The sequence below is a fragment of the Poromitra crassiceps genome (genome assembly GCF_964638095.1).
Source record: "Poromitra crassiceps genome assembly, chromosome: 1".
NCBI classification, from domain to species: domain Eukaryota; kingdom Metazoa; phylum Chordata; class Actinopteri; order Beryciformes; family Melamphaidae; genus Poromitra; species Poromitra crassiceps.
The window spans coordinates 88,128,669-88,145,273 of record NC_139623.1 but is presented as its reverse complement, the minus strand read 5'-3'; the positions used below and the strand labels follow the sequence as shown (position 1 = coordinate 88,145,273).

Sequence of the window (16,605 nt, the reverse complement as noted above, 5' to 3'; positions counted from 1 at the left end):
TGAAAATAAACCAAACAAACGTGTGATGAGAGGACCATGAGGCCACAGCGCACATGTCCTCCACCGATACACCACGCAATAATGCGTAAGACTTTGCAACGCCTCGCGTAGAATGCGCCTTGATACCCACCGGGGGTGCCTCAGCCTTACCCGCGGGAGAGTATGCCAAAGCAATTGCCTCCACTATGCAGTGCGATAAGCGATCCTTGGAAAGGGGTCCACCCTGGGCTCTCTGCCCGAAACAGACCAACAACTGGTTTGTAGTGCGTAACGAGCACGTTCTCGCCACGTAGGCCGAGAGTGCCCTTATGGGACACAGAATGGGCAAACGTCTCTCCTCGTCCGAACTCAACGGCGGGGGACAGAAAGCTGACGAGTCTATGACCATAGACCTAAAGCTGCCATTGATATTCTTAGGTTGGTAGGCAGGGTTAGGCAGCAACGTCACCGTGCGTCCATCATCAGCGAACACCATACAGGACTGCTGCACCGAGAGGGCAATCAGGTCACCAACCCTCTTTCCTGACGACAAGGCCAGCAGCAGCGCAGTCTTCAAAGACAGAAGCTTCAGATCGACGGAGTCCAAGGGCTCGAACGGATGACCCGAGAGCCCGTCCAGCACCGTGACCAAGTCCCATTTGGGAAAGACGCACCGCGATGGCGGGCGCAACCTACGCGCTCCTTTCCTGAAGCGCAAGATTAAAGGGAGCCCCCCCACGGGCCTACCCTCAATTCCCATGTGGCAAGCGGAAATTGCGGCTACCAGGCCAGGCGAATCGCCTCCAGCTCTAGCATGTTTATGTGGCGAAGCTCCTGAGCTCCCCACCGGCTATTTGCCTCCGCACACCGCGCCCCACCCCCAGAGGGAGGCGTCGGTGCAAATGACCAACCTGAGCGGGACAGGGCCCAACCGAGTGCCTTTCGAGAGGTAATGGGGGTCCGCCCACCTGACCAACGCCCGCCGGGCCAGACACGTCAGAGGAATCCTGCGATAACGGTCCGTGGCCGGGTCGAGGCGATGCCTGAGAAACCAGATCTGGAACGGGCGCATGTGTAGCACGTCCACTGCTGAGGCCATAAGTCCCAACATGACCGTGCACTGATGCACTGACACGGAAAGACCCAGACTTAACGCCCTTGCCACCTGCATGGTGCGTGCCTGTCGCTCTGGCAACTTGCGCTGGCACGAGGCAACTCTTCCGCCAGTTCACCAAACTGGCGGCTTTCGTGGGCCGGGGGGACTGCGGGGACGAAGGCCTCTTTCGCGCCCGAGACCGAAGATGAGCGTGGCACGCCCTCGACGGTAGGCTCGCAACTCCACTCGGCGGCCTGAACCGCCGTGGAACACCCTGGAGGCCGCATGTGGATCCCATGAAGGCTCCCAGCCAAAGTCGGGCCCTGGGCCCCGACGACGGCGGGCCAGTGTCCGGGGGTGTGGTCCACAGGAGAGCTCCTGACCAGGCCGTGGCCATGGACCAAGGTGAGCCTGCAGGCGCCTCGCAACTGCAGGGAATGAGAAGGAGAGCTCCCAACCGAACTCGGGCCCTGGGCACCGAGGACGGTGGGCTTGTCCTCAAAGCTACAAGCCAAAGGCTGGCACTGAGCCCAGACCTTGGCGAGCTGCCGACCCTGCTGGACGTGTAGCGCCAGCAAGGGGTGGTCTGAGCGGGCCTCTGATGAGCTCCGGGCCGAAGTTGGTCGCTGAGCTCCAACGACGGCGGGCTCATAGTCCCCCACCCCCCCTCAAAGAGGACTTGACTAAGAGCGGGCCGGTTTTGCCAGGTTTACGCTGTTGCGGGCATCCTGGTCGGCCGTGGGACCCAGGACGGGCCCACTGCGGCAGGATGGGGCGTATCCTGTGGGGGGAGCAAGCCCTGACCGGGGGCCCCCAACCGCTGGCATGGCGCGGTCCGAGGAGCTCCGGGGCCCCGGAGGCCAGCTCCACGAACGCTCTGCCCTAGGCATCCGGTGGCCGTCTCCTCGTTGCCGTCGCGGCATGAGGGACCTGACTGCGGTGGAGTCCTGTCGCTGCCTCTCCAGCTGCTGGGTCATGTTCTCCACCGACGGCCCAAAAAGGCCCGAGGGAGAAACCCTGGCCCCAAGCAGCCTTCTCTTTGCAGCAGCCACGACCTTACCGTTGTTCTGGGTCACACAGTCCACCATACGGAGGGCGTAGTCCGTGGCCATCGGGAGCTCAATGTACATTTCCGGCGATGGGTTACCCTGCAGTTCCTTCAAGAGGACGTCCTGGTAACCCTGAAGGATGGCCAGGTTGTTAGCCATAGCAGCGGACTGGCCCGCTGCCAGATATGACTTCTCGGCCAGCCTGGCCGTCAACTGGCACACCTTAGAAGGCAGTGTCGGCCTGCTGGAGGTGGGGGCCAGGTGAGCCGCCACCAGTTCCTCCAGGGGGGGCATTCTTGTGAAGACCAGCCGAGCCTCTGCATCCAGCATTGACCAAGAAGCCAAGTTCACGCAATGCGGCTTGGCTTCCTGTGGTCTATCCCACCCTGTCTGCGAGGACGTGATCCGCGCTGTGCATGTGGCGCTGCGGGCGGGATGCCTGCTGTGCCTGAAAGAAGCACCCCTGTAGCACTGATGCAGGGGGCTGGGGTGGGTCGGCCCAAGCGATGCCCAGCTTAGCTGCGGCCCTGGACATCACCTCACAAAACTGCTTTTGGTAGGGCTCGTTCGTTTCCGCACAAGCTTCCTCCTCTGCAGCCGAAGTGACGGTGCTAGCACCGTCCCAAGCCTCCTCCCTAACGGGTACGTCCTCCTGGGTGGTCTCGATTAGGGGATCATATCTGGGGAATTCGCCCCGCTCTATGAAGGAAGGCATGGGCTTGTCGCCCCACCTAAACTCAGACTGCTTGTCTAGCTCAGACCGGAGCCCTTGGTCCTGTAAGCCCTAAGCAGCAGGGGCTTCACCCACGACAGGCTGGAGAGATTCAACGGACACGCTCCTCTCGAGAGGCGTACCGCTGGGAGCGATGTCCTCCTCAACAAAGAGTGAAGCTCTATGACACAGCACGGCTATCTTGAAGATAGCACAGCAGCTGCAAGACAGAGGGTTCAGAAGCGCCTGTGCGGCGTGTTCATGCCTGAGGCAGAAAACGCACCTATCGTGCCAGTCATAATTGGCCAACGTTGCCTTACATAAGGCGCATCCCCTCGCTGACTTTCCCCTTATCCATGCTTCGAGCATGAAGAGAAAAAGCAGGAAGCGCAGTCACTAAAGTAGCAAGCTCCCGCAGGCCGCACCCTTTTACAGGGAGTACCGTTTAAGCAGGCTAGCAAACTAGCGCAAAACACAGGCTAGACAGTACGCAAACCCGGAGGCTAGCGAACGTGCATGTGCAACGGTACTAGCCTAGCCTGAAGGGAAGGCAGCTAACACAACCTGTTAACTCGACAGAACAAGCGTGAACAAGCAAACTACAGTAGCTATGCTAGCGTAAGCACTGAGAGAAGCGGCTAACACAAGCCTGTGATTAGCGAGCTGTCCTAGCTAGCGTATTCGCTAAGCTAATTATCTCAGAGCGCTACCCCAGCCGGGGAAGGAACATGCAATAGCTACACGGCGGTAGCCTACACGCACTGTGTGCTAACACACAAACACAAGGCAAAACACTCCTAGCTTTAGATGAGCTGTGACCACCGCCCTTGGCGAAGAGAAGCAGGATCGGGTCCCCGAAACCTGTTGGATCTCGTCCGCCGAACGCCTTGGAGTTTAACGGGTTAGCTTGGCCTCAGAGCGCAAACTACGTTAGCACACGGAGCTCTCAATGATACGACCTATCAGATGGGCTGGAAGTGCGAAGAGTGACGGTGCTTGGGAACTGAGCAGACGTGACGTGTCACGGGGTAGGTATGTGGGTGGCTGTCTCATTTCCCAAGCTCACCACACCACCTGTTGGTGGATGGTTGGTTTTATAAAGGTCATTTTTGGAGCAAAATTATATTCTTCCAGTTGGCTGCTGTGAGCAGCGAAATGGCACTAGAATGAGAGCTTGAGTTCGAAACAAAGTAAAACTGTAAAACTAATTAAACCGTACTCCTCCCAGATTTTTTCTTCAAATGACACCAATCTTCAGCATCTGCATTGTTAGACTGTCCTAGCTACCGTATTCACTAAGCTAATTATCTCAGAGCGCTACCCCCACCGGGGAAGGAACATGCAATTCGTATCGAGACTTGACTTGGACTTGTGACCAAAGACTTGAGACTTGACTTGGACTCTAGCTCAAAGACTTGAGACTTGACTTGGACTCTAGCTCAAAGACTTGAGACTTAACTTGGACTTGCAAAAATGATGTGAGCATCTCTGTCAGTGCCCAGCCATGACCCATTGCAGTGCAGCAGCTATGATTACTTATTAGTTGTGTGTAAGATTATTGTAAATAATTAATTGTAATTCCATTCTTGTCATGTTATACACATCCATACAGGCACAATTGGCCGTATCTGCGGTTGGGAAGCCGGGTTAAGGGTTTGTGTCCCGGTCGCTGCACTAGTGCCTCCTCTGGTTGGTTGATGCGCCTGTTCAGGGGGAGGGGAACTGGGGAGGGGGAATAGTATGATCCTGCCACATGCTATGTCCTGCAAGTGAAACTCCTCGCTGTCAGATGAAAAGAAGCGGCTGGCGACTGCACTTATCAGAGAAAGCATGTGCTCGTCTACAATCCAGACCGGCAGAGGGGGTGGAGCAACGACCAGGACAGCAGGGGGAACTGGATAAGTACAATTGGAGAGAAAATGGGATTGGGGGGGGGGATCCAGAGGGGGGGGGGGGGATGCTTCATGCCACTGCAGCGTGATGATTGGTCACTTGAGTTTGTGCACACCTCAAGAAAATCCAGCAAGGGACACTGATGCAGTAAATCACACAGCCTGTGCAGCATTCAATTCTAATGCAAACGTTCCTGCATTCAAATTGCTACTTGTCTAGGAAATTGCTGCCATTTATCCGTTATTGCCTTAATAGGACAAGGAAGCTGCAACTTTGGCTGTAGCAGTGCAGGAATGATCCCCGCTCAGTTCCCAACAATGCACTAAGGCTTGAAAAAGTTGCCTGTCAGTGGAATAGTTCATGGGATCCGATACACAAAGGCTGGTAATGCAATTTTGAACTACACGCTGCATCCAATTACACTCTGAATATATACTGTGCAACAACAATATATAGGAGGGTTTGAATGTTGGAGAAATAGTAGAAGTGAGTGAAAACCTCAGTAGAGCAATACTTTAATTGTATGGGCAAAGCTAACTGGCAGGTTCCTCAAAGAACACCTTCATCGCATCACACTCAACTATTTGTTCTGTTTTCTCACTTCACGTTAGAGTTTTCGCTGCAATTTTTTTTGTCACCGCCCCCGCAGAAACTTCTATTTTAGTCCGTCTGGAAAGATGCTGCAAATTCTTTGTCCTAACAAAAACACAAGGTTTCCATCGTGGCGGAACGGTGAAAATTAGTTTAAGCTGCCAACTCAAGCATCACATTGTGCTCACACGCACGCACAGCACACACAGCACACACACGCACGCACGCACGCACGCACGCACGCACAGCACACACGCACGCACGCACGCACGCACGCACGCACGCACGCACGCACAGCACACGCACGCACGCACAGCACACACACACACACACACACACACACACACACACACACACACACACACACACACACACACACACACACACACACACACACACACACACACACACACACACACACACACACACACACACACACACACACACACACACACACACACACACACACACACACACACACACACACACACACACACACACACACACACACACACACACACACACACTCCCTTATGCTTACATTGGTGCCATTGACGCTCCAGATGAAGTCCGGCTCTGGCACTCCCTCGGCCTGGCAGGTCAGGACCTTGTGTTGTGCGTCATCTGCGCGCTGCTTGGTCAGGCTGGTGATCAGTGGCTTTCCTGATGCAAACACATGACCTTGTTACATTATGTCACCATACTGACGCTTCATTCTGCTTTTTACTTGTTATGACCCAGATGTGTATTTTGGAGCTATCCCGCTCTGTGCCCTCTCTGGAGTGTGTGGTTGCTTTCAGGTGGGGGTTTTGCCATTGGAGGAGACAGGTGATTGTCCTACAGTCACACACACACTCACTCACCTTCTACCACCAGTTTGAAGGACTGGCGACGCGCGATCCCAGCCATGGTCACCTCACACACGTAGACGCCTGCATCTGCATACGTCAGCTGGCCGAACACTGGTGCCTTCACCGCCTTACCGTCCTAAAAATGGGTTAAAATAATTAAATAAAAATGATTAATTTCACTCCAAATACAACAAACATGTCCTGCCAACTTTGTTTAGGCTGTGGCCACAATGGTCCGTCAGAAAATGGACAGAATTATTGATGGTTAGATATCTGTCCGTTGGGTTGTTTTGGAACATCAACGTTTGCTGATAAAAACAAAAAACAAAATAAAACAAAACAACAACAAAAAACAGTAGGAACCTCTCCTATTTGCAAAACGGCCGGTCACGAATCCGTCCGTCCAGAAAAAGTTCAACTGGTTTGAACTTAATATTCGTCAAAACTGATGGAAATCTACTGCAGCCGGACGTATCATCAGTGCTGCCCGGACAACGGACAGCTGTATCATCATATTCCAGGCCATAGGGAGCTCATCTTCACCATGACAAAGATGTATCTTCAATCTTCAATATTTCAGCGTTTTCTGTATTCTTATCTACGGTACATGTATATCCTACTGTCTCTCTCTGCTGCAGTGACCCAGTTTCCCTACAGGGATCATTAAAGATTCACCTTATCTTATCTTATTTCATTTAATCTTTCATGCTCGACTAAATTTGTTCAATGCATCAGCCATATCTGACTAGGATTTCTGCTTTGGCTGCAGATCAGGATTTGAAAAATGGTTCCTCTTTTTAATTCTGCCGTCCAGTCCACAGATGTAATACCCGGTGTCTTCTGTGCGCCTCAGTGGCATGTTATTATAGTTTTAGCTGAACTCTCCATCAGAGGTGAAGTATAGAATAAATGGTTCACTAAGGAATGAGATAGGAGTTCAGCTCTTGAGGCATAAAGAAATGATCACTTACTCACCACTATATCTAAAAGCACAGAGGGTGCACTTAGTAAGTTTCTCCTGTCAAATGTGTTTACTGACTGAAGAGGAAGTGAAAGTATACAGGGTTCCCACACCTCCTTAAACATCAAATTCACAGACTTTTCAATGACTTTCCTGGCCCAATTCCATCCATTTCACGGACCCAACGCGGCATAGTTTGAGACACGGATCAAGGTTAATCACTGTTAAAACATTGAGAATTTTTTAATGAGAACTAGCAGGCTTTACAGAAGCTCACAGACAACAATTAAAAAGAGAGAGGGGCTTGAATGTGTGAACACTTCTCACCTGTGCTGTGTTACAGTGATGGCAGACTATGTGGTTATATTGTGAAGTTGAGTGATAGAGACACACTTATTTACAAGTTGAAGAACTAAGTATCTCCTCGTTAATAGGGCTGGGTTAAAAAAAATCGATTCTCCGATTTTGAATAGATTTTTATTTTAATCCTTTGATATCGATTCATATGTCCAGAGATAAAAAAAAAAATATATAAAAAAAAAATATATATATATATATATACCGGTATATATATATATTTTTTTTTATAAACATAGGCTATAATTTTATAGGCTGTGTGTGGTAGTTAAAACATAGTTTCAAGTTGACGTTTATTTATGTTTGTAGTTGAAACAAAAACATAAATACTGTAGGCTACATAAATGGAAATGTTTGATCATTAATATCTACTTTTAGAAATTATATAGGCTGAAATCAAATCACTATGCATAATTGTGAAAGTGTCTTTATTGACAGATGAAAAGGCTGTTATTTACCCTTTGTCACCACCTGGTGAGTAAATATATGTGTAACTAAAGCGTTACACGTTACGTGTTACATAACTGGACAGTCATGTAATTCAGGTTACAGTTCAAAAAACATGTTTTAGTATCACTAACCAAATCGATATTGAAATGAATCGAATCGGAATCGAATCGAATCGGGATTAATCGATTCGGAACCTTGTGAATAGGAATCGAATCGATTCTTGAAATTTGAACCAATACCCAGCCCTACTCGTTAAGTAAAAACATCTAAAGAACTTTCAACTGGATTTCAAGGTCCTGTGGGAACCCTGACAGACAGACAAATCCTCTCCTTTCGCCCTCTTCCATCTCCATCCCCCTGTGTCTTTCATTCCCCCTTGATCCCCCCTCCCAACCCCAACCACCGACCCCATTCACCTTGGTCCACGACACCTTAACGTCGCCCGAGCCATCCTTCTCCATCTTCACCACCAGGGTGTCCCCTACCGTCTTCAGGACCGTCCCAGTGGGAGTCAGACTCAGGTCCAGGTCTGAGAAACAGACAGACAGACAGACAGACAGACAGGGATGGTTGTGTTAAGTCGTATCAGTGGGCTTTACGTAACGGGCGGCTGCATCCATTTATTTTGCTGCCTCTTATCGTGGGGGAACAAAGCCGGCGTGACGCGGCGACCTTGAAGGAGACTCATTCAACACTGATGTCACAAGGTCCGTTATCAGACCCAGTTCTGCCAGCCGCCATCTGCTTTGCAATAAGCCCATCAGTCTGGGCAGTCTAACCATAAACACACCATTGATTAGCAAAGCTAAAAGCATGCATCTATTCTCTATTTATGGAACCTACATGTCTTTTTTTGTGTGATGGATGATTAGCAACGCCACATGTCTCTCATGCCTCTCTGAGCTGAAGCCTGATGCTTATGTGGACACTTTCAAGATATCACTTCCCATTTCTAGTCCAAGTTATTTTTTAATGCTGCCTTCATGTCACATGTAAAAGTCTGTAGATACGAGCTCCCTACAGGAAAATACTGTTCATGTAGCCATTTGAGTGGTAAATACTATTTGAGTGATAAATACTACTTGCAGCTCAGGTTTTGGCTCTGACTTCCATTCTGGGGTCAAGTATAGGGAATGATGTTTCAAATAAAACCAAGAAAATTAACAATTGTGTCACTACTCTCAAAATACCATGGCAGGACAGGGCTACTTGCTGGATTTTGTTGTTGTTCATAGATTGCATTGCAATGTTGAATCCCGTAAAACATGAACTTTGAAATGCATTTGTCAGTAAATACGTGTCATTTACATGTGAAAAAGCTGATTGAGAGCAACTGAAGTCTTCTCAAACTTCAATGGGTAGTGTTACAAAAACCGGTATATTAATTGGTAAGCCTGTTTGAATACAGCAGACCTGCTCTTTTCGTAGCGGTTCTCCGACCAACATTTTGCGGGAAAAGGGAAAGCAGCTAGCGATGTTAATGATTAACCGGTAGTCGGTTAACTGCCGTTAAGAATGTAGCCGATTAAAATGAATTAACTGTTTTGACCGACAACATTGTTACTTTGTATCATCAATTCAGTCGGGTTGGGGGAGCGAATTTACATTAACAATAACCGATTAACTGATTGTTAAGGTGTGCAACTAACGGTTAAGGAAAATGCATGAAATTCCCATCCCTAAAAGCAGCACGTCAGACCGGGACATGTCCGGTAATAAATGTCTATCTGCTAGCTGTCCCATAACATTTGCGTTACCACACGGCTTCTGCCAGCCAGCTAGCTGAAGCAACAGCAACATTCCCTTTTCCGCGAGGACAGGGTCCCTCCAGATACACAAACACACATACACACAAAATATCTTAATATATTTCCAATTTAGAAAGCTATTGTTTTCCTTTTGCAGTCACAAACTCAATTTAAAAGTTGGGAACTGAAAATAGTTCTTTGTTTAAGATGTGTGAAATGCACCAAAACTGCAATATGGGACATAGGGAAGGGGAAAATGTGTCAGACTTTTTTTTTATTACAATCATAGGGCCCATTTGAAGTGAAGGCTGAGAAACATACACCTGGGAAGAAGGGAGTAATTACTTGAGGGAGCAGTGGTGGATGGTAAGAGGAGGGAGAAACAGCTTATCAGTTGCCTGAGCTCTTCGCCCACAAACACTTTTGTCACTTTTGCTCAGTGGATGTCAGAAATTTCTAATTAGTTCTCCTCCCTGCTTGGCAGTCCACTCTTGCCTCCCTGCCAGCCTGGGCTCTCAAAGTTTAAATTTGATTACCATTACACAGCTCCCATGACTTTATTTACAGTGAATAAAAGTGCCTTGTTATATAGAAAGTTAAGACAATTCGATCAAGAAGGGCAGGATGTGGGGGAGTTTTGGGGGAAGTTTTTGTTGTTGTTTGCCGGCTCCAGGCATAGGCAAACCCAGGACAACAGCGTGAGGTCTTGTCTGCGCTCCGAGTGATTTCCACTCTAGTTGCGGTACGGTATGGCGAGCTCTGCCTCCGCATATGTCACCCATACTCACAGCTGACAACAATGTCTTGTGTGGCCTCCATTTTCTCGTCGTCAACCAGAGAGCATTTGTATTCGCCCGCAGCATCTCGACGGATGGCAGTCAGCGTGTAGGAGTCCGATTTCACCAGCTTTTTCTGGCCCTGGTGGAGAGAGAGAGAGAGAGAGAGAGAGAGAGACAGAGAGCTGTGCTGTTAGCTTCTATCATTCTCAAATTAGAGCATGAAATGAGGAGTGCAGTTATGTATTTGTGATAAGTTGCTCCCACCCAAAGTCAGACCTTTCATTTCATTGCTCTGATACGATACAGCTTGTTTGATTACTTTTTTATTGTATAATTGGATTGACTGGTTGGCTATGGGTCGACATATGCTTTCTTCTTATTTTATTATTATAATTATTACTAGAAACATAATGTGCTCCTTTCTAGCATCCCTCACCACACCCGCTGAACTGGCAGTGCTCATTCCTACCGTGCCTCGTCGTCCTCCTCCTCCTTTCCTACCGTGCCTCATTGGTTTTCTCTCTGCGTCTCGCCCGCTTCACGGGCTTGCATACGCAGCTCGGCCACGCCCGCTCAACTATCATGCGCTTGGCGCATGCCAGGTGAGTGAGTGTGGGTCGCCGCCGCGCCAACTTTTGCCCAATTACATGTATATTAGTAGGATTATTATCCTGGATTTTAAAGGAGAGTTGTAGTGTCACAGGTAGGACTGAAAGATCAACAAAAACTTTTCAATTGTTTTTCTTGTCAGATTTCTTTTCTTTAAAGTTGTTTTAAGAAAAATTATTGTGTGTGTGTGTGTGTGTGTGTGTGTGTGTGTGTGTGTGTGTGTGTGTGTGTGTGTGTGTGTGTGTGTGTGTGTGTGTGTGTGTGTGTGTATATACTGTATATACCGGTATATATATATATATCAGCGCAAAATCCAGCTTCAATCCAATAAATACCAGCATTGGCCTTCAAAAACATACGTCTGTTAAACCCTAAGAGCAATATTAGTATAAAACTTGAGATCCGGCCAGCAACCATCATCACAAAATTGTCATCTGTCTTTTGAATATTGTCTTTTTCTGCTTTTAGTGTCACTTCAAAAGTATCTCAGGACTCTCAATCTTGGGTGTAACAGGGACAGACTTTTCAAAGACATTTCAAAAGGGGCAGCTGCCACTGTCTGGATGGAGAGGCGATGGCTGAGTTTTGGTCCCAGAGCACGGCGACCCACCTTGATGTGGAAGTTGTAGCTGCTGGGTGGAGGGTTGCCGTCGGCGTGGCACTTCAGTGTCACGTTATCTCCTTCTGCCACGGGCCCCTTGGACAGCACCTGAAGGCTAACCTTCTCCGATGGGTCTGGGGTCGAGTGGGTGACAGAGAGAAAGAGAGAGAGAGGGAACAGTCAGAAACGTTTATTGGTGCCGATGACATTCCTTGTGCTTCCCCCCCCCCCCGATGTTATTTTTTTATTTTGCTCAAACTGAAATGTTTTATGGTCACTCACGATTCAGTAGGTCATGGGTTGGTTTGGTTGCAGCCTTAAAATTCGCTATATAACAATATATTTTTTTAATGTCTATGGAGAAAATGAATGGGAAACTCACTTCCGGGGGGCAAAAGATGTCACGTGTTGTTCAGCTCTATACTGTTACAATGTTGGATGTTCATATTAACACCTTAAGTGCCATAGCCGAAATAATTCGTCTTACATAATCCAACGCTTAAGTGCCAGAGCCGAGTTTACTCGTCTTACATAAACATTTTTTTTTTTTTGACGGTGGTACATCAATCAACAACTTTTACATCTTCGAGATCACTATTGGAGCAAGATAATGTGTATAATCTATTTTACCGACCCACTAAGTGTTGACAGTGCTCCCCCAGACGACCGAAATCAAAGAAAAAACTGCCGCGGGACCAAGCCGTTCAAGGAAATGCCGTGGCGATTTTACAGTAATCCTTCCAAGACTTGTCTTGCCTGAGAGCGGCCGCGCACCGGCAGCAGCACACAGAGAGCGGAGAGCGATTTGCAAAATAGATCATAGGTGAAACACACTTTGAAACACCTCAGAAAGGCCAGAATCAACATCTGCCCATCGCCCACGCATTCCCCGGCCCATCTTGACTCGCACAAGGAGCGTCTGCAGTGCACGCAGGCAAGCAGGCAGGCAGGCACACAGGCAGGCAGCAGCAAAAGCGCTTCTGACACGCCCGCTGTACAGCCAGGAGGAAGGAGGAGAAGACACACGGAGGGAGGAGTTTGAATGAGAGGGGTGTTTCCTGTTGTTATGGAGGAAATTACTGTTCAAAACTATTGTTTAGAATGTCTGACGGTCTTACTGATGCCAAAAATGAATGGTTAAAGTGACTGTTTCACAAAAAGCCATTTATCTCTGAATAAATTTCCAGACGCTGAAACCATGCTGTACTCAACGGCTAATATCTACATAACTACTAACTCTGCAAACTAACTCTTTTAGACAGAGAAAGCACACATTCTATTAGTTATTTTTAGATGATTGGTGTTCATGAATTCTTAACAGAAAAGAATCCTCGGCTGTTTCTAAAATGAGCCAGAATCGTCAAAAACACCCCTGGCACAACTTACCTACAGGAATGAAAACATGGCTGGCATTCAATGTGTTAAACGTGGCCAAAGTTTCAAATAATTAGATAAACGTATGTGAAAGTTATCCACATTAGGGGGGGAAATCACAGGATTTTGTCTGCTCTTAACGAGAGGTTATGAGATTTGAAGGAGAACACAGGGTCTAGGTGAGGTCAGATAAAACCCTGATTGCCTGATTGGGCATTGCTCCTGTTGCATGCACTGTTCAAACCATCCCCAACCAATGGGATCCTATGGAACCAGCCTTGAGTGTGTGATGTCACAATTCATTCTACCAGACTTTACAGGCTGTGCTTTTTATAAAACTGACAGCTCACAGAAATGTAACACTACATACATATATACTGTACATCAAATCCTTGAGCTACTTCTGCTCTCACTCATAATGTCAAACTATAAGGGATGTGATCAGTGTTCGGCGTAACTCATTACAAAAGTAACATATTACATGTAATATATTACTTTTAGCAGTAACTTAGAAATATAACTTATTACTTTTAGGATTTCAGTAATATTATACCAGTTACTTTGTCAAGTAACTCAAGTTACAAATTGAGTTTTTTTTTTTATCAAGGCACATATTTAAATAAAGATACAATCATTTCCTAATCAAATTAGTCTGTTTTTATGCAATAAATAACAAAGGAAAATAATAACATTTAGAATTTTGGATTGTTTACACTGACTTCAAGGCGGTTGACATTATTTTTCGGGATGGTTCCGGAGCAGCGATGTCATTCTGCTGCTGCTGTTGTTTTGGTGAAAGTACGGTAATGCAAAAGTAGTGTACGGTAATAAGTAACGAGTTACTCTACTCAGTAGGGATGGGGCCGATCCGATCCAATATCGGTATCGGGTGCCGATATGGCACTAATTCACGGATCGGATCGGATCGGGATTGAAAAAAATATATATATATATATATTTATTTTTTTTGCAATTCCAGCGCACAGCTGGCCGTAATTTGTATAATAATGTATAATAGTATCCTTCTTTGCCTTGTATATTTTCTTAATTTTGTCTGCTTTTTGCAAGGTATATTTAAAAAAAAAAGTTTAATTGGCCAAATCTTTGCCTATACTGTATATTCAAGAAAAATATTGGTATCGGCATAATATCGGTATCGGCAGATATCCAAATTCAGGTATCGGAATCGGATCGGAAGTGAAAAAAGTGGATCGGTGCATCCCTACTACTCAGACAGTAATATTGTAAAGTAACTTATTACTTTCAAATGAGATTAACTAGTAATATGTAGTATATTACATTTTGAAAGTAACTTGCCCAACACTGGATGTGATGTCTAGTTTTTGAGATAATGGCCTCTATTCTCCCCCTGGCCTTAGGCGCTAAACTGGCCTTAAACGCAAAAAAACACGCTTTACGCCTGCCTACCGCTGACTCGGGAAGATAGCATCATGTTTTTAGGCCCCGAAATGCGCTTTACGCTGAAGAGGCGTGGCACAGTGCCAGAATAGGCCAGAATGGGCGTTTTGGCCTTAAATACCAGCCTAAAGCGATCATTCCAACTGGTGTTAATTTTGCGGTTAGCGCTTTTCAAAACCAGGCCTTATTCAGTGCGCCGGAACTTGTGTGTCTCAGGAAAAAAACTAAAATCCCGAAACATCCGGAAAGATCCCTTAGCCTACCACAGCAGCATGCTCAGCAGGCACATCCTTCTTCCACAATTGGATTCTTATATAGAAAGAAATCTTGCTTTTCTGCTGTCAGTCAGAAGACCATTCAACAATTATGTCTGTAGGCTACTTGATTATGGGGATATCTTGTACATGCATGCCTCTCCTTGTACCTTGAAGCCTCTCAATGCTGTCTCTCACTGGAGATACATTTCTCACTCATCAACGTATTTTATATGAAAAAGTGGGTTGGCCTTAGCTAAGAGAGGGCAATGGTATTGTATTTTGTTTATTTATAAGGCCCTGCTTATGAAACGTCCTTATTGTCTCAGTTCTCTGATTGCTTTGAAACACAGCAGATATGGTACCAGGTCACAGGACTTATTAGTTTTAGACATATACTTGTACCACAGATAAAAACAGAACTTGGCAAAATGGGTCTTAAATATTATGCCCCATATAAATGGAATGAGCTATAGAGGAAATGTCTTTCTTCTTTTTTTGATAAAGTATTTTCAGATTTTTCTCCCGTTTTTCTGCCCAATTGTAATTGGCCAATTCCCACTGTTCATAGCCATGCTCCACCACCTTTGCCAATCCGGGGAGAGTTGTAGACTAGCACATACATCCTCTGATACATGTGCAGTCACCAGCCGCTTCCCACCAGACGTAGAATGTGGGAAGATCACGCTATCCCTCAATCCCCCCGAACAGGTGCCCCGACCGACCAGAGGAGGCAGTAGTGCAGTAACCAGGACACATTCCCATCTTTCAGGCATGGCCAATTGTGCCTGTATGGATGCACGACCAAGCTGGAGGTAACATGGGGGCTACCCGGACACCCAGGACCTTACATTTGGAGTGTCTCGTTCCACTGGATGATTTCAAAATTGTGACCTCTTTTATGTTGGATGTTGCTTGTGATTGTTTCCTTTCATCTGCATTGTATTTCATTTATTTCTCTGTTTATTGTCCAATTGTGTTTTATATGCATTGTCTGTTGAAAGTGTTTGATGTGTTTTATATGTACACAGGTCTCTCTTGGAAAAGAGATCTCGATCTCAATGAGACTCGCTGTGTAAATAAAGGACAAATGGTGCCGTTGTTTGCAGCTCCTCGGGCTCGAGATAAACAGCTTCCTGGGAGAAGCAGCTCAATCCTGTACCTTCAACCAGCAACTAGCTCAACCCACAACTGAGCACACAAAGAATACCATCCATATACTTTACATCCTCTGGATAGGACTTCTTATTTCACGCATCTTTTATTTTCAGAATGACTAGCTCATGTTACGCTGGCTGGATGGACTGCTAGAAACTGACTGTAATGTACCTTTGCTGCAGCTGAATGCCATGCTGTCTGAATGCACAACTGAATGTTTATAAGTACAATGAAGATGAAAAGTCTACTCTGTCTATGTGTTTATATGTACAATGAAAATGAATAGTCTACTCTGTCTATCATATGTCTTGCAATGTCCTTGCACCATGTGAGGTCCTGCTATCCTTGTAGCATCATGTATTGGTTCGTACTGTGTTACACTGTATTACAGCTGCAACGATTGATCAATTAGTTGTCATTATCAACTACAGTATTATTAGGAGAATTCCGTTTTCTACAACCTGGACCTTATTTCCAGCTTTATTTATGTTTTACAACTCACACAGAACAGAAACGTCTGAAAACGATCCACTATGAAGCTAGAACGCGCCAAGCAACGGCCTGGAACAGAGGACATAGGGGCATGTGCAAAGCGTGCATTAAGAGTGCATTGAGAGTTGAGAGTTCAGCTGCAATGGATCGAGCTACCATGACAGTCCATGGTATATCCATGGCAAACAATGTAGGACGGCTGGAAATGTATTTCGAGAATATGGACGATGCA

At 46.7% G+C, this 16,605-nt stretch overlaps 1 protein-coding gene across 1 annotated transcript in view; it reads right to left on the bottom strand.

Annotated features, from left to right (window-relative positions):
• The window catches only part of alcama (activated leukocyte cell adhesion molecule a), a 142,717-nt gene that overhangs the window by 14,367 nt on the left and 111,745 nt on the right, over window positions 1-16,605 (bottom strand). Inside the window, exons 7-11 of the mRNA XM_083638985.1 lie at window positions 11,686-11,810; window positions 10,476-10,605; window positions 8,356-8,468; window positions 6,184-6,307; window positions 5,862-5,983 (exon numbers count right to left, since the gene is read on the bottom strand). Of these exons, the coding sequence (XP_083495111.1) occupies window positions 5,862-5,983; window positions 6,184-6,307; window positions 8,356-8,468; window positions 10,476-10,605; window positions 11,686-11,810 (614 nt within the window). The remainder of the gene's footprint in view (window positions 1-5,861; window positions 5,984-6,183; window positions 6,308-8,355; window positions 8,469-10,475; window positions 10,606-11,685; window positions 11,811-16,605) is intronic.